We start from the raw sequence: 18,576 nt of genomic DNA on the forward strand, positions 1-18,576 counted from the left end.
GATCTACCCATCTAATCTTCAGCATTCTTGTGTAGCACCACATTTCGAAAGCTTCTATTCTCTTCTTGTCCAAACTATTTATCGTCCATGTTTCAGTTCCATACATGGCTACACTCCATACAAATACTTTCAGAAATGACTTCCTGACACTTAAATCTATATTCGATGTTAAGAAATTTCTCTTCTTCAGAAATACTTTCCTTGCCATTGCCAGTCTACATTTTATATCCTCTCTACTTCGACCATCATCAGTTATTTTGCTCCCCAAATAGCAAAACTCCTTTACTACTTTAAGTGTCTCATTTCCTAATCTAATTCCCTCAGCATCACCCGACTTAATTCGACTACATTCCATTATCCTCGTTTTGCTTTTGTTGATGTTTATCTTATATCCTCCTTTCAAGACACTATCCATTCCGTTCAACTGCTCTTTGAGAGAAGTAGGTAACAGAAGTAGGTAACAAGAAGTTATTTAAAAATGAAGTCTTCTGTAAAATGTTGTACGGCCACCTGTATGGCAGCAGCAACTTAATGAGTGAGTCTCTGTATGTCTGCAGTCTGCAGTCATTTTCTGTCAAGAAAAAGGCACTAAATTAAATTTTTGCACCTGACAACATTGTCCCCCCCCCCCCCCCCCCCCCCGGACAAAAGGCAGAATTATGCATCTGGGTTATGGTTATGAAACAAAGGAAACACAGTAATACTGGAAATTAATTACTTTGTAAAGGCGTAAAGTGGGAGAATAAAAAGTGCACGCTGTCCGTTTCAAATTTAACACACAGTGGTCCTCTGTTTCCCATTTTGTCTGTTTAAAAGTTTCTATTTTCTTTGTACCTGACACTAGACATGGAAGACATGTTTCATTCAGTGAATAAAGTTCAAGACAATGTCATAGAATGTGGGTCATAGTGGGTGGAAGTGTAATTATCCATACGGTCACATTTTAACTGAATGTTTACCGTGTTTATCTTTTTACATTATAAGTTGATAAAATTAAACACCGCGTGAAGCTACTTTGTTTTTAAATCTGTTTATTTTATTGCAGGATGGAAAACTGAAAGAAAAATGCTGTGCAGATGCTGGTTGCAGGATAACTTGTCTCACTCTTGTACTTTTGGACCCATCTGTTGAGAATATAAAGGAACCAGAGGTAGACATCAAGCCGGAATCTAATTCTGACACAGAGCCAGAGTTTATAGCCACTGGCACTTCCAGCAAACACACTCCAGAAATTGGTGAAGTTATTGTGGAAGTTGATCGCACAACAAGAAAAAGAAAGAGACGTAAATCAAAAAAGAAAAACAGTGTTGGTGATGGAGCTGACATAGAATGTGTTGAAAATGGAAATAAAAGTATGGAAAATCAAAATGTGAAACAGGAAAGAACTAAGAAGAAAATGAAAGAATTAACTAGTTCAGGGGGACAGTGGTCAGTGCAAGATATTTAACAAGTGGTGTTTTGTTATTTGTTGAAATGACCCGTGTAATATTTTTTAATAAAACAATGTTATGTACTTATTAAATATGGATACATTTCATATTCATTCACTTTGTTAATATTAACTTAACAAATCATACTCTCTTGAGATATGGTATATTCTTCTAGTCCTTAAAGAGAGAAGAAATTGAGACGGTTTTGTGGAGATCAGTATGAAGGATCCCGGAATCAGATTTCCACTCTGCAGTGGATTGTGCACTGATATGAAACTTCCTGGCAGATTAAAACTGTGTGCCCGACCGAGGCTCGAACTCGGGACCTTTGCCTTTCGCGGGCAAGTGCTCTACCAACTGAGCTACCCAAGCACGACTCACGCCCTGTCCTCACAGCTTTACTTCTGCCAGTACCTCATCTCCTACCTTCCAAACTTTACAGAAGCTCTCGTGCGAACCTTGCAGAACTAGCACTTCTGAAAGAAAGGATATTGCGGAGACGTGGCTTAGCCACAGCCTGGGGGATATTTCCAGAATGCGAGGAGAGCTTCTGTAAAGTTTGGAAGGTAGGAGATGAAGTACTGGCAGAAGTAAAGCTGTGAGGACTCGGCGTAAGTCGTGCTTGGGTAGCTCAGTTGGTAGAGCACTTGCCCGCGATAGGCAAAGGTCCCGAGTTCGGGTCTCGGCCCAGCACACAGTTTTAATCTGCCAGGAAGTTTCATATCAGCATACACTCCACTGCAGAGTGAAAATCTCATTCTGAAAACATCCCCCAGGCTGTGGCTAATCCATGTTTCTGCAATATCCTTTCTTGCAGGAGTGCTAGTTCTGCAAGGTTCGCAGGAGAGCTTCTGTAAAGTTTGGAAAGTAGGAGATGAGGTACTGGCAGAAGTAAAGCTGTGAGGACAGGGCGTGGGTCGTGCTTGGGTAGCTCAGTTAGTAGAGCACTTACCCACGAAAGGCAAAGGTCCCGAGTTCGAGTCTCGGCCCGGCACACAGTTTTAATCTGCCAGGAAGTTTCAGTATGAAGGATGTGTGTGGCTACAGTAGGGACAGGGGTGGCCTTAGGATGTTATAGGGAGACAGTAGTGGACAAGACAGATGGTTCTCAGCAGCAGTACCAAATGTGGGTTAATGCTTGTAACAATTCCTTTTCCTTTGGGTGGTGTACTATGTTCAGTCTCAAGTTGTGGGGTGGAGCCATGAAAACCAGATTGGCTTTTTCTTGCATACCAGCCTTTTTGTGCCATGTTCTTGGAGTGTAGATGCCATAACTGAGTTCGTAGCTCCCATGCGTTAATGAAATTTTGACTATCATAACCTGTTGTCCAAATGATTTGATAAATTTACTAAAATTACTCACTTCAGCTATATACATATGAGATCAACTCTGCACAATCTTCTTGTCACAACCTTGAAAAACTAGTTTTAACTAGAGCTCCTTTGCTCCACAATATTCATACGAGACACAGCGATCCTGCTGCAGATGATTTCTGTGCGCTGTATGGATGATACTTTTCTGGTTAATGATTAGTTGTCTTTGTGGCCTGCAGCATGGACAGAGATAATTATCTCAAAATGGCAGGGACAAAGAGTAGGACTGGGCAGGGTACAAGATGAGCATTGATATGTGGCTGCTCAGGGATCCGTGTGTCTTGAGTTGTGTCCTGTTCTTGGTGTCATGATCAGAGCTGATGCTGGTACAGACCGGTTGCTCCTGACTGTACGCAAAATAGTAAGAACTTGACTGAAGCCTCTTGGCTTACTGGGCTTGGTGCAGCAGGTCAAGCAATATGTGGCATTTGCACCCTTGTAGGAACTTGATGGGGAGGACTAAATCCTGTGAGTAAACTTACAAACCTCGATAGAGACCACTGTATGCGAGGAACTGGATTTTGTGTTTATAAGAGTCCTACTGCCTGTCTTTCAATTGCGCCGTGATGCAGTATATTGACCTTTTCTAAGACATTAATTATTGCCATACCTTTTGGAGCTGAATGTTCAAACAGCCATGTTGTATTGTTATCATCAATTGAAAAATCAAAGAATTTTTCTATATAATTCCAGAAAAGACACAAAGACTGTGCCTGACATGCTGGCTTTTTAGTTCATGTATTAAGTGACCAAGAATTATTGGAACCACCAAAGCGAGAGAATCTATTTACCAAGAGTGTGAAGTATTCCACTTTTCACCTAGCCTAGTAAACGTCTTTCAGTGCCAGCCTGACCACAAGCAAATACGGTACAGTTGTAGCCAGACAACGCTCCAACAGTCATTGGACAGACAACACAGTCCTTAAAATCAATGTCTTTTGCAATGGGTCCAAGAACACTGTCAAAGGGAAATGTTTTTAACAGTTTTGTGTCCTTGGTACAGAAAGTAAACAGTGGTTTCCAGTGACGTCTGCAGTGGTTTGTTGTACAAGGTTAACAATAACTTTACACATGGTATTAAAATGTCGAAGGCTTTTCAGAAACTGCTGTGGACCTGCCATGATGATGGTGTGGCTGGCCACTGGTGGTGACACAGCTGGCACCTGGTGATACAGTGGCAGGGCACAGGTGGCACTCAGCGGGAGCCAGCACTCTGCCAGCAGTGACTGTGCAAGAAAGCAACGATACGTACAAGCTGGTGAGAAGAGGTTGCTCTGCGCGATGGTGGAATCAGTGGCAGCTGGGTGGAAGCGCTCGACCGACGGCCGCCCAGGATGTGATGATACCAAAAGGAGCGAGTGAGCTGGCGTTGGAGGCCGATGAGAGTGAAGGCTCGACCAACAACGGCACACGAGGACACAGCAGTGCACACCAACTGGTGATATGAATGACTGGTGGGCCATGAACAGCAGCTGTCATTATTGCCCAGCACAGTAAAATCGTCTGCCTGCAAGTGGTCTCGTCAGGCCTATAAAGGCAGGAAAATGGATATGCATGTAATCACACGACTATGATCGCAACGCCACTATGAAAGATATGCCCATATATGTGTAGTCAAGTAACTGCAGGTGAAGAAAATAGTTCTGTGCTCATGGCACTGCTATCAGCAGTGCACACATGGCTTAGCAAAAAACTGGCACCTCTGGTGAGAAAGTAACTGTGACCTAGTTACTAGACAACCTACAGGACTAGGATATAATGTTCGTGGTTGTTGTGAATCAGTTAGGAGCTGGCTACAATAGACAGCTTGTCTAATGTCCTCAGTGATTTTCACGTCTTTTGATCCATAAATGTGAACATCAATATTTTTCTATTTTTTCTCAGTTTTATTCAGTGATCTCATTCTAATATGGGTTAGCACTACAGTAAGAGCAGTCTGCATTGTTATTCAGCAGACTCTGTAAGTATAACATTGTCTAGGAAAAACATTTAGTCAGGACACAGCACCAGCTGACTCGCAGAGAATGACATTGAGCTTGTGACTGCTTGGGCTTATATTGGCTGGCTAGATGGTGGTGTCTGATCAGTTGGCTGTAGATACTGTGTTTTCATTACCAACAGCACCCTCACCTGATGTAGATGTACTAGCACTTGTTGACTGTGCTTGTCTGCTGCGTTTTCCATCAATACGTCCAGCTGGGTTATAAGTATGTGGAGCTATCAGGCCTTAGAATTTCATATTGTCAGATATGCTGTCTTGTATTCATTTGCACTGAGTCGTTCCATTTCCATCACTGCATTTAGTTGTTTAATGGTTTTTATATCTCAAAATGTTTTTGTCGTATGTGCTTTGTGCATCCAAAGCATTTGCTTTTTAAAGTGGAACATATGTGCAACCCAAAGCCAAATATCTATAAGTGAAAAAGTTTGCATGAGCTTACACTATAATTATCTATTTTTGTTCCATTTCTAGATCCCAGGAGTGAGGCCATGTTTTGCCTGTTTTCAAATAAAAATGGAACTGCTTACAAACTGTGTTTGAACATGAAAACTGTACTTTTTCAAAGGATTCCAAACTTCTGGCACCAAAGTAGATTTGTCTGTCTTGGGTGTTAGTGACCTTTTTTTCCTGATATCAATGTGAAAAAATTTGTAATGTCTCTAGATTTGTCTCTTGACACAGTATCGTGAAAGAACTTTGGTTCCCTGTCTTTTGACTACAAGCTATCAACTTTTATTCATGTGTTGCAAAAAAGCCATTTGCATCCAGGCCTGCAATAAATACATCTGGCTCAGAAAGACAAATGTGCCAACTATTGCTTTCAAGTTGACTAGGGCCTTCTTTCTGTGTGTACAGTTTTAATATTGTGTCATCCATGAACGGCCGCCCAGAACTAGCATTGCTTCAAATTTTAGCTTCTGTTCATAAGTGGCATCAGTCCAGCTCTTTGCCATTTTGCCATAAAGTATTTTTCTTTTGTAGTCTTCCAGGTGATTTCAAGAAATTATCAAAAGTCGCACAGTCTGCTGCGTATTTTCTGATTTCGAGATGACCCACAAAAACTGGTGTAGTTACCTGACACCTACGTCTTTTTCCCTGTCTTTCTCTGTTTTATAAAATGACACCTCTTCCCAAATGATATGCTAGTTTTGATACTCGAGTTCATTTTGCTGCTCTAACAGTCATTGCTGTAACTTCTCAGGACACGCAATAACTATTTTCACTTGATAATATAATCATCACAGAAAGTTTCTACTCGTGTTTCAATTTCACTGCTGTTCGACTCTTGCTTTGAAAATTGCTGCAGATGTTCTAAGTATTCCGTTACTTCCTTGTCTAGCAACTTGAGAGCCATTTTTAATTTTTATACTGCAAATAAACATACCCAAGCATTTTGGGTAGAGCAAGACAATAATGAGCTCAGAAGTTCAACATACATTATAGCACCATGAAGTAAGACACCCAAGCAGTGAGTAAAATTACAAGTCTAATTACTACATTACAATCTCTTTTGAAAGCAAATACCATTAAGTCACAAATTTTCATATGAAAAAAAATATTATTATTATGGATGGAAACAACCTTGAAACACTCTAATGTTGAATGGCCCAGCGTAATCTGTGTGCACCCCCTCCGAATAATGCTACAGATTAGCATTGTGCCAGGGCTGTCTGCTTTCAGGCACATGTGTTGCAGGGCTGGACCATTCTCTCAGTATCTCAGTGTCTTATCTGTCTGTGTGATCTAAAGCTGCACCAGAGCCTTCAACCTAATGCCCCCCCCCCCCCCCCCCGAACAGTCAATCCTGCAAGACAACGCAGTGGAAGAGATTTCCAACTGCAAAGCAGAGAGAACAGACTTCTTTTGGTTATCTTGTCCACGTATGGGTGCCACCTCAATTTGTTATCCAACTAGATGCCTAGAAATTGACACAATTTCATTTAGTGTGTTCCTATCCGTCTCTGTTTCTGGAACCAGAAAGTCATTACTATTTCTTTGGAATTACATAATATGATTCTTTTTTTTAAGCTTAAGGGTTAATCTGTATGTTGTGAATCAGTTTTAAGTCTGTTCCATTATTTATACTGGCTTTGGCTGTTGTAGATGTATATGGGCCCTTTACTGTTATACTTTCATCATCCATAAATATCACAGTTTTTGAAGAGTCCCCCTGTGTTTAATGAATCATGTATTTAGGTCAATAACTGGCTTGCACCAACTACTGAACCTTCAGAACACACCACATTTAATGTTTTCTCACTTTGAATTTAGTTTTATTCATGTGGTATCATTTCTTAAAGTGCCCCTCTGTAAGGTCATAGAAATGGCCAACAGTATAATTGTTCATGTTTAATTTGCTGGAACTGAATTAATGAGATAAAAGTCTTGCTTTGTGTGTAGAGAATTGTTTATGGAAGGCAAACAGTGCAGTTGTTAAAAGGTTATTGTTAGGGAAAGCTGTAGGGTTGTCAACACAATTAACTAGTAGTAGTCCCTATAATGAAGAAGAAACTAGCAAAGGAGGGGAGCTATTATGAACAGCATAGTGTACTGATTATTATAGCTAAGCTACACAGAAAGCTATCACACACAAAAGTAGAAGTCACGCACTAAATTTTGTACAGAGTGTAATTTAATCATTCCTTACAATTGGTTTAAGAATTTTTCAAGATTATACTCGTGGAAGAGACTTGGAGATACCAGAAGGTTTCAGATTGATTTTATAATGGTAAGATATTTCAAAACCAGATTTTAAATTGGAAAACATACCCAGGGGCTGATGTGGACTAAAACTGTGATTTATGGGTTATGAAATGCAAATTAAAATCGAAGTTAAAAAACAGAAACGTGCAAAATTAAAGATATGGGACCTGGTTAAATTGAAAGAATCACTGGTTGTCGAGAGTTTGAGAGAGTTAACTGAAACATTGGTAAGGTATTCAGTAAAAGACAAATGGATAGCCTTGAGAGATGAAATAGTGAAGTCAGCAGATTTTGAAAATGTCATCAGTGGTTGTCTGCCTTGTGGCAGCTTATGACTTCACAACCCTCCAATACTTCTCTGTCTTCTGCTTTCCTCTTCATTATTTGGTACCCTTCTTGTGGTCTACTAATGTCATTCAGCATCTGGCATCTTCGTCTGCCCTGTCCCCTCTTCCTTGGAATAAAACCTTCATTTGTCTCTACGAGAAAGCATTCTCATCTCATTTTATGTTGTATCCAGTTTAGCTTCCTATTCTTCACTGTCAGCAAAATCTTATGATCTCCAACTCTTCTCAGCTCCTCCTCATTCTTGACTTTATCAGACCAGCTGATCTTCATTCTGCAAGATATCCACAATTTACAAGCTTCAATTCTCCTTGTCCTGCTTTCCCGATGTCCATATTTATGTTCTGTACGAGGTCATGGTCCATATCAAGCATTTCACTAGCTGCTTTATTAATGCTGTGTTCAAACTACTAGCTAAGAGTCTCTTCTGCTGTGGAAATGCCTCTTTTGCAGTGTAGAAAGAGCAGAATGGTAAAGGAGGAATGGTTAAATGAGAACTGCACGGTTGTAGAAGCATGCATGACTGTGGAAAGGATAGATATGACCTATAAGAAAATTAGACATGGATGAAAGAGAAGCTCCTGTATACATATTAACATCACAGATCACATCCCAGTACTAAGTAAAGACGTGAGGGCTGGAACATTTAGAGTGTATTGTCCAAGGACAATGTATTGAAGAAAGTAAATAACAATGCACATTAAATGTGTTCTACCTAGGCAATCATTCAGAATAGGGCGTATGTGGATATGAAGTTTTTTGATTCAAATAATCAATCCTGTCATATATATATGAATATTGAGTATTTCCCGTGAGACACTCGACACATTAATAAGGAAAGAGAAGACAAAATACATGGCAGTGAGATGGAAGATATAAAAGTGCTAGGATTTGTCATAGCACTTAAAGATCTAAACTGAAACAAAGCACTTGAAGTAAACAATATTCCCTCAGAAGTACTGAGACTGTTGGAAGAACCAACCTTGAGAAACCATGCCAAATATGACACACAGGCAAAATACTCTTAGACTACAAGAAGAAAGGAGGTGCTGACAGGTGTAAATATCATTGTACCATCAGTTTATCAGGTCGAGACCAAAGAAAGGCAGCTCTACATTTGTAGTATTTGTTGATTTAGAGAAAGCCGTTGACAGGACCACACTCTTTGAAATTCTGAGTGTAATGACAAAATATAGGGAGTGAATGGTTACTTACAAATTGTACAGAAACCAGACTGCAGTCGTAAGAGTCAAAGGATGTGGAGGGAAAAGTAGTTGAGAAGGGAGTGAGACAGCGTTGTAGTCTATCCTGATTTTATTCACTTTATACACTGGACAAGCAGTAGGGGAAACCAAGGCGATTTGTGGAACAAATTAAAAGTTCTGGTGGAATAAAAACACTCCAATGTCAGAAGTGCCACAATGGGTAATTTTCTCTGTTTGTACTTCCTTTGCCGGCCGCGGTGGTCTAGCGGTTCTAGCGCTGCAGTCCGGAACCGCGGGACTGCTACGGTCGCGGGTTCGAATCCTGCCTCGGGCATGGGTGTGTGTGATGTCCTTAGGTTAGTTAGGTTTAAGTAGTTCTAAGTTCTAGGGGACTTATGACCTAAGATGTTGAGTCCCATAGTGCTCAGAGCCATTTGAACCATTTTTTTGTACTTCCTTTGAGACGTTATTCACTTTTTTTTTTACTCGTTACAATACGGATAGGGACTGTGTATTTTGTGAGGAGACAAAAGGAGAATTGGTTGTTGTCCATAAATGTCTGGATGATGTGTTGGCCATGATCTACAGGTTTCTGGCTACTGCTTGAAGTTAACAGTGGCATCAGGGCACCAGTGATGAGTCATGAAACACCCTTTGTGCTGTTGATGTCCCCTGGTGGCCTGATTGTCGCTGTGTTTTCTAATACACACATCTGCTACACAAAATTCTTCACACGAGAGTGAGTGGCAGACAGTGGCGGGTTCACATGTCACTGGTCAGAGAGCAGAAGAGGGAACAGGCCACACAGCTGACTCCTTATGCCTTAGCATCAGGTACAAGTTTTGTTAATACTTGTGAGCCAGCACAAAATTGTTCTCCTGTTGGACCAGCAGCTGATTTTCCTGCTCAGTCTGGACAAGTTCAAGTGCAGAGAGCAGGTATGCTAGCCGTTGGGAGCTCCACTGTTAGGTGGGTAATGAGCCCCCTCTGGCAAGTAGCACACAGGGCAGGAAAGAATGCCAGTATGCACTCGTTACATTTGGTGGCAGTCTCGACCATGATCTGGAAGAGGCTCTGCTGGCAGCTATCACTCATGCTGGGTGCAAATGGCTGCTGCGTACCAGCACATGTTGGCACGAATGATGTCTGCTACTTGTGTTCTGAGGCGATTCGCGGTTTCTGTCGGGTGCATGGTTGATTTGGTGAAGGCAACTAACAGTGCATGCAGGGTGCAGGCTAAGCTAATTGTATCACCCAGGGTCGATTGCAGCCCTCTGGTTTGCAGTAGAGTGGAAGGTCTAAACCAGAGGCTCGGACATCTTTGCGATGGTATTTGATGCACATTTCTTGACCTCCACTATGAGGTGGAGAATGGTATGGTTTCTTGTGATAGGTCAGGCATGCTCTAGACGTAGGAAGCAGCTACTATGATAGCGGAGGATTTGTGGTGTGCACATAGTGGTTTTTTAGGTTAGAGAAACCACTTCTTGGGTTGAGAGACAAATTGCTTGCCAAAATCAAAGTTACATCACCACGATGTTCTCAGAGAATGCTCGTCCTTACAGATCGGATATGGGAAAGTTTGATATGATATTAGTAAAATGCAGGAGTATACAAGGAAAGATACCAGTATTAGTATTGCTTATTGAAGGTTATAATGCCCTGATAGTTGGTTGAAACCGGAAATGAACAACTGTGAAACCGTAAGTTCAGAGTGCAATATAGGATAGGTTAATCACCAGTGGTAGTGGTGTATTTACTGCAGTAAAGAATTCAATAATACCTATCAAGGTTATCACGGATTTTGAGCATCGATTAATGTGGGTGAAGTTAAGGATCAAAAGTTGATCAGAAATGGTAATGTGATGCTATTATAGACTGTGTCAAGAAATAGAGAGGCAGAGTACTTGAGAGAGAATTTGCAGAATATTGTTAATATTTTCCTGATCATGCCATTGTAAAAGGGAGTGGCTTCAACTTGCCAGGTACAGAGTGGGAGAGTCACGCCATCAAAACTGGTGTCAGAGGCAGGGATTTGTGTGAAATTATTCTGAATGTCTTGTTGAAAAATTACTTCAAGCAGGCAAGTAGAAAACCAACTTGTGAAAGTAAGGTCTTACATATCCTCGCAACTAACAGACATAAACTTATCGAATCAGTTAATGTAGAGGAAGGTATTGGTGATCATGAGGCTGTGATAGCAACTATGACCATGGGATTTACAAGGTATGTAAGGAGACCACATCGTGGTTCAGGCCAAAAAAAATCGATTTTCGGTTTTCATCATATTTTGATAGATTATGGTTTTATTTAAGTACTCTGAAAAGGATTTTGTCGGAAATTTTTTTTTTCCGACCATTTAAAGAGCATTTTCCTACCACGTGTATTTATGTGCCACACCTACTTTTCTGCATATATTTTAGATCTTTATATCCCCTACATTGCACATTAGGGAATTTTTTTTTACTCTTGAGTGTGTTGGTTATCCTTGGAATGCAACAGCCGGTATTATTTTGTTTCTGCTGTTTGTAAATAACACACTTTCAAACACGCGATTAGTTTTGTTCAAGTGTGATTGTGAGTAGTTGTTATAATTACATTTGCAGTGCTTGTTTACGTGTGTTTTGTTGTGTTTATTGAAGGTGACAAAACATAAAGGCATTTTCAAGAAATGACAATTTAGAGGGAAAAAGTTTAGAAAGATTTTTGTACAAGTGGTTATGTCGCCTGGCAATGATGTTTCTAATTGTAATTCTCCAATGAGTGCATCATCAAAGGAATGTAGACAGTGTGGCGAGTCACAAAGTGTGAAAATTTGTGAGAGTGCCAGTGGGAGAAAAGGCCTAGCAATTGCTTTGGATTTAATTTACACTAAATGCTCAGGTGTGATTCCATTTACAAGTTCTTCGAAACCAGATGCAAGAGGCCCTTATGAAATCAATACTAGATTAGTTTAAGAAACTCAACTCAACTCTGTTGCTCCATGAGATGCTTAGTGCTGTACATAATTACAGGTAGAACTCAATGTGTCGCTCTTAATGGAACAGAACGTTGCTGTTCACAATTTATACAAATTATCTAGAAGAAACCATAGGAAGCTCTTTAAGGCTGTCTGCAGAAGACGCCATTGGTTACAAGAGAGTAGCAATGCCAGAGGACAGTATCAGTTGCAGTTTGACCTGTAGAGAATTGATGAATTGTGGAGGCTCTGGCAATTGATGTTAAACATAAATAAATGTAACGTATTGCTCATACATAGGAAGAGAAATCTACTACTTTACAAGTACACTATTGATGACAAATTGCTGGGAACAATATCTACCGTAAAATATCAATGATTAATTATCCAGAGCAACCATAGTGGAATGACCACATAAAACAAACAGTAGAAAAGGCAGATGCCAGACTGAGATTCATAGGAAGATTCTTAAGCAAATGTGTAATTCGTGCATAAAGGAAGTGGTTACAAGGTACTTGTTCAACTGCTACTTGAGTATTGTATATCAATCTTGGATCCTTACCAGGAAGAACTGACAGAAGAGATAGACTTGATTCACTGAAGAGCGGCTACTTCTGTCACAGAATTGTTTGGTTGACATGAGAGTGTTACAAATATGTTCAAGGAACTCCAGTGGCAGATAGTACAAGAGATGTTGTGTGTCATGGAGAGGTTTACTTTTGTAATTTTGAGAGAGTATTTTGTAGGAAGAGTCAGACAACATATTACTTCCTTCCACATACATCTCATGAAATAACCATGATGAGAAAATTCAAGAAATTAGAGCTAATACAGAGGCTTACCAACAATCATTCTCCCCACATGCCATTAGCTAGTGGAACGGGGAAGGGGGGGAGGTTCAGTTAGTGGTACCAGAAGTATCCTTCACTACACACTGTTATGTGGCTTGCAGAGTGTGATGTAGAGCTAGATAGATATTTTGACATCAGTGGCTTTCTTGGAGCAATGCACCTGGGCTAAACACTGGATCTGCCACCTGATAATGGAGCTGACTCTGAAATGCTTCATAAATAAAAAACTTAAAATTTTGTTAATGGTTACATTGTGATTTTATTATATTTAGAAGAAATAAAATTCTGAAGTTTGAAACTTCCTGACAGATTAAGACTGTGTGCCAGACCAAGACTTGAACTCGGAGCCTTTGCCTTTTGTGGGCAAGTGCTCTACCAACTGAGCTACTCTAACATAATTCACGACCCATCCTCACAGCTTTGCTTTCATCAGTATCTCATCTCCTATCTTCCAAAATTCGCAGATACTCTCCTGCAAAGCTTATGAGACTAACACTTCTGGAAGAAAGGATGTAGAGACGTGGTTTAGCCACAGCCTGGGATATGTTTCCAGAACGAAATTTTTCACTCTTCAGCAGAGTGTCTGCTGATATGAAACTTCCTGGCAGATTAAAACTTTGTGCCGGACCTCGATTCAAACTCGAGACCTTTGCCTTTCGCAGAAAAAGTACTCTACCATCTGAGATTCCCTAGCATGACTCGTGACCCATCCTCACAGCTTCACTTCCACGCGTTCCTCCTCTCCTACCTTCCAAAGCGAAGCTATGTGGACAGGTTGTGAGTCGTGCTTGGGTAGCTCAGTTGGTAGAGCACTTGTCTACAAAAGGCAAAGGTCCCGGGTTTGTATTGGTACGACACACAGTTTTAATGTGCCAGGAAGTTTCATACCAGCGCAAACTCTGCTACAGACAGACAAAATTTATTCTGGATTTTGAAGTTTGTTGATGACATTGTAATCCTGTCAAAATAGGAAAGGACTGGGAAAATACATTGAATTGGGTGGATGGTATCTTGAAGAAAAGTTACAAGATGGTTATCAACAGAAGTGAAATGAGTAATGGAATGTAATTGATTTAAATCAGGCAGTGCTGAAAGTTTGGTTAAGAAATGAGACACTAAAAGCAGTAGATAGGTTTGCTACTTGGGAATTAACAAACCCTGCCAGTGGACAATGTAGAGAGGATGTAAAATGCAAACTGACAACAGCAAGAGAAGCATTTCCAAAAAGAGGAATTTAATAACAATGACTATAAATTTAAGTGTTAGGAATTCCTTCCTGAAGGTATTTGTGTGTAGTGTAGCTTTGTATGGAAGTGTAGTGAAGATGGTAAGATGGTAAACAGTTCAGTCAAGAAAAGAAATGTGTTGCTACAGTAGACTGCAAAAGATTGGATGGATTACTTCAGATTACTAGTGAGGATATACTGAATTGAACTTGGGAGAAAAGAGGTTTATGAAACAAGTGGATTGAAAGATGGATATGCTGAGGCATATAGTACTGTAAAGAATGGAAGAATGAGGTGGAGTGGGGGGGATTGTAGGGGAAAACAGTGCTTGACTATGTAAGCAGATTCAAATGCATGTAGGGCACTGTAGTTATGAAGAGATGAAGAGGCTTGCACAGGAGCTCTGTGGACATATTGGTTTCACTGACTCACTTTTGGTGCATGCTCAGCATTAATATCAATTTCCCAAACGTTCAATAAGCATTTTTGTTAGCATCATTATATGCATGTCATTTATTGTGGTTTAATCATCCACAAGAAGAAAATGAACACCATACAGGAAGTTAAGGCTGAGATGACAATGCCTGCAGCACAGGACAGTGTTTTACCGCCATAGCAAAATGTTGCTATGGTCAGTGCAAACAGGACCTCCATACTCAAACGACTTCAACCTATGGAGTACTAACAGCATTACTGGGTTCTGAACCTTCTGTTCCGGTCACAAACATTTCGTCTTTGCAAATAACTCCTAGACTACGCATAGAAAGAAAGTAAAGGTTCTTCAATATTTACTGGACTTATGGTTTAGTAAGCTGGGACTTTGCTTCAAACATTGGAAACTCCAGGTAGGAATATCAACATAGGAAAAGACAGATCACTACTTACCATAAGGAAGACACGTCAAGTTGTAGACAGGCTCAATTAGACTCTTACATACCACTTTTGGCCACAGCCTCCATCAGTAAAAGAGAGAGACAGCCATTCACACACGCAAGCAAGCACACTTCTTGCACACACAACTGCCTATCCCAGCATCTTGTATGATGTTTTAAGAGACAAGATGTGGTTCATACTAACTGCCAACACTTTCGACTTTCTTACATTGGTTCCAGTGTCTATGCAAATAACACCTAAACAAAATAAATAGCAGCATCTTAAAGACAGTGTTTTGCATATAATGTGAAAATCTCACGATCAACACATCCTGCAGGTGATAAACAGCGAACAAATCAGTGATAAATTACAATCTGAATTTTGGCACTATCTACATGTTATTGACACAGAGACTGAAATAGCAGATGCAACTTTGCATAATGTTTGGCCGAACCAGCTGCCACTCCCAATCAACACTGTGTATATATTGCACAGCAATTTTACGATGATGCCACCAGGAAGCCTTCATCTGCTGTTATAAGAGGGCAGCACCTGCAGCTTTGTGAGGAAGTACATAAATTACTGGATGCCATGGACCCACTCAAGCTGCAGATAATGAAATCAGAAGACAAACCATGGGGTCTCCTTGCAACACTTCCACCACTTTGATGGCAGCAACACAAACAGCAGTGGAAGTAGAATCCATCCATGTTTCAGTATCATAGCCTTTCCAGCATCCAGACAGAAAGCGCATTGCACCACGTGCACGACCAAATGGGATCATCAACAAGCTCAAGGTACAACCATTCGCAAGAACAGCAAACGCATATGTCAGTACCCAGCACATTGGCAAAAGTGATGACAAAAACAATTTCACAGCAACAGTCACTATTATCTCCCAGTCAAACAACACCTACAAATTCAGCAGCCCACATCTAAGCACACCAGTGTGAGCACTAATCAATTTTCTATATATTTGAGTAATACTAGTGTCTTCCATTGATCACAACATTTGCTGGAAATGCAGCAAAAGCACAGATGAGCATGACTCGGAGTGACCAACAGTTCACCTATTTCTATGTACAGAGAATATACATCAGTAGTTGATTCGGGTTTCTCCCAGCCGTTACAATGGACTTTCATGTTAGCAGATGTTACTGAATCTATAAAAGGGTGTTGATTTATTACATTATTAGGTGTTAAAATACAGTTATACACAGCACAAATCTCAATGGGGACTAAAATAATTAAAGGGCAGTTAGTCAGAGACACAAGAACTACCAACAGAACCCTCACTCCAACTTGACACAAGTCATAGTTCAGCCATAATGATTCTAGTATCATGACTCCTTTCTATACGTTATGTACAAAGGCAGAGGAAGTAGACTCACTCAAGTTAGCATTTTGTGTTTCGGAAAGTGCTTTTCATGATCCTGAATTTCTGAAGCACACCTTCCATGTCATGTAATCTGAACTAACAGAATTATGGGAAGAGAAGACAAACTTATTTGTTGAAAACCAGAAGCTATTATCCAAATGGCATTCACTGAAAAAGGAATTTGATGCTGCTAAAATGGAACTTCAAAGGTTATAAAAGGATTGGACCCACCCTCAGCTATTATCAGTGGATCACATGACACAGACTGTGGCTGATTCCTGGCTACCAACACAAAGTGCATCATCATGTTACATCAATCTAAAACGCTCCTGGCCTACTGGTAGACAAGAAATCTCTCCATTTGGCTCCTGATCAATACACTGCAGCAAAAAAGGAAATAGATGAACTGCAGCAGACAGGAATAATCCACAGTTTTGGCACATCCTGCCACTGCATCTAGTTAAAAAGAAAGACAGAGCATGGGACCATACAATTATGTTCAACAAAATAGATGGAAAAAGCGGAAGTGTCGTACCTCAATGAGGAACCTGAAACTTAGTTCAGGAGAGGAGTGTGCAGAGGAACTACAGATCAAGTTTAAGAGAATAGTTGACTGTGTAGTAGATGGATACGTACCCAGTAGAACAGTTCGTAATGGGAGGGACTTTCCATTGTATACAATCACTGTAAAGAAACAGAGACTACTGCATAACAGATGTAAAATGAAGCACAGGGTTGCAGATAGAGAGATGCTAAATGACACATGTTTTGCTGTCAAGAGACTACCATGACAGAATATTGTCAAATGAGCTTGCTGGTTGTATGTAAAAGCTGTTACTGTACAGTTACTCATAAAGACAGGAAATGAAACTGAGTGTGGCAAAGAAAAGGCAGAAATGCTTAACACTGTTTTCAAATGTTGCTTTGCTAAAAACAACCCAGAAGTATTGCCCCGATTTAATTTGCATACCACTGAAAAGATGATGGCACTGAGAATAACTGGGCAAAGCTCCAGGGCCTGATGGAAGCCTATCAGATTCTCTACTGAATTTTTGGCTAAGTTAGCCCCATTGTTAAGTGTAATCATTCATAGATCCCTCGAACAGGAAACTGTGCCCAGTAGTTGGCAGAAAGCACAGGTCATTCCCATTTACAAGAAGGGTGGTCGAAGTGATCCACAAAGCTATCTTCCAGTATCCTTGATGTCAATGTGTTGCAGAATCCTAGAACATATTCTGAGCTCGCACATAATGAGGTATCTTGAACAGAATGACCTCCTCCATGCCAACCAACATGGATTCTGAAAACATCAATCATATGGAACCTAACTCTCACTCTTCTCACATGACATACTGAAAGCTTTGGATCAATGTAGTCAGGTAGAAAAAAAATTTCTTGATTTCTGAAAAGCATTTGACTTGGAACCACATCTGCACTTATTATCAAAAGTATGATCACATGGGGTATCAAGCAAAATTTTTGAGTAGATTGAGGATTTTTTGGTAGGTAGGATTCAGCAAGTTATCGTGGCTGGACAGTCATCAAGAGATGCAGTGGTAATTTCAGGTCTGCCCCACGAAAGTGTGCTGGGACCCTTGCTGATAATACTGTACACCAATGACCTTGGGAACAATATTAATAGTAACCTTAGACTTTTTGCTGATGGTGCAGTTACTTATAGTGAAGAATTGTCTGAAAGAAACTGCATAAATACTGTCAGATCATGATAAGATTTCAAAGACTGGCAACTTGTTTTAAATGTTCAGAAATGTAAAATTGTGCATTTCACAAAATGAAATGGAAAAAAAAGTAATATCCTAGGACCATAATATGAGTTTGTCACAGTCATTATCGGTTAATTTGTACAAATACCTGGGTACAGCACTTCGTAGAGATATGAAATGGAATGATCACATAAAATGTCGTGTGGCTAGGGCCTCCCGTTGGGTAGACCGTTCGCCTGGTGCAGGTCTTTCGATTTGACGCCACTTCGGCGACCTGCGCGTCGATAATGATCACATAGGCTCAGTTGTGTGTAAAGCAGGTGGCAGACTGGTTTATTGGTAGACCACTGGTGAAATCCTGTAAGTCTACAAGAGGCTGCTTACAAATTAGTCATGCATTCCACTCTAGAATATTGATCAAATGTGTGATGCCCATTAAATACAAACTCTAAGGGGAAAAAACTAAGCAGTATGAAGGAGTCACACAAATTGGCTACAGATTGATA

The 18,576-nt window shown here is 40.3% G+C and overlaps 1 protein-coding gene across 1 annotated transcript in view; it reads left to right on the plus strand.

The window, feature by feature from the left end:
• Nucleotides 1-1,505, plus strand: part of LOC124789517 (p21-activated protein kinase-interacting protein 1-like) — a 60,545-nt gene extending 59,040 nt beyond the window's left edge. Inside the window, exon 6 of the mRNA XM_047256906.1 lies at nucleotides 1,046-1,505. Coding sequence (XP_047112862.1) covers nucleotides 1,046-1,447 — 402 coding nt within the window. The 3' untranslated portion in view covers nucleotides 1,448-1,505. The remainder of the gene's footprint in view (nucleotides 1-1,045) is intronic.
• The last annotated feature ends 17,071 nt before the right edge of the window (nucleotides 1,506-18,576 follow it).

This window comes from Schistocerca piceifrons, chromosome 3 (genome assembly GCF_021461385.2).
Source record: "Schistocerca piceifrons isolate TAMUIC-IGC-003096 chromosome 3, iqSchPice1.1, whole genome shotgun sequence".
In the NCBI taxonomy this organism is placed as follows: domain Eukaryota; kingdom Metazoa; phylum Arthropoda; class Insecta; order Orthoptera; family Acrididae; genus Schistocerca; species Schistocerca piceifrons.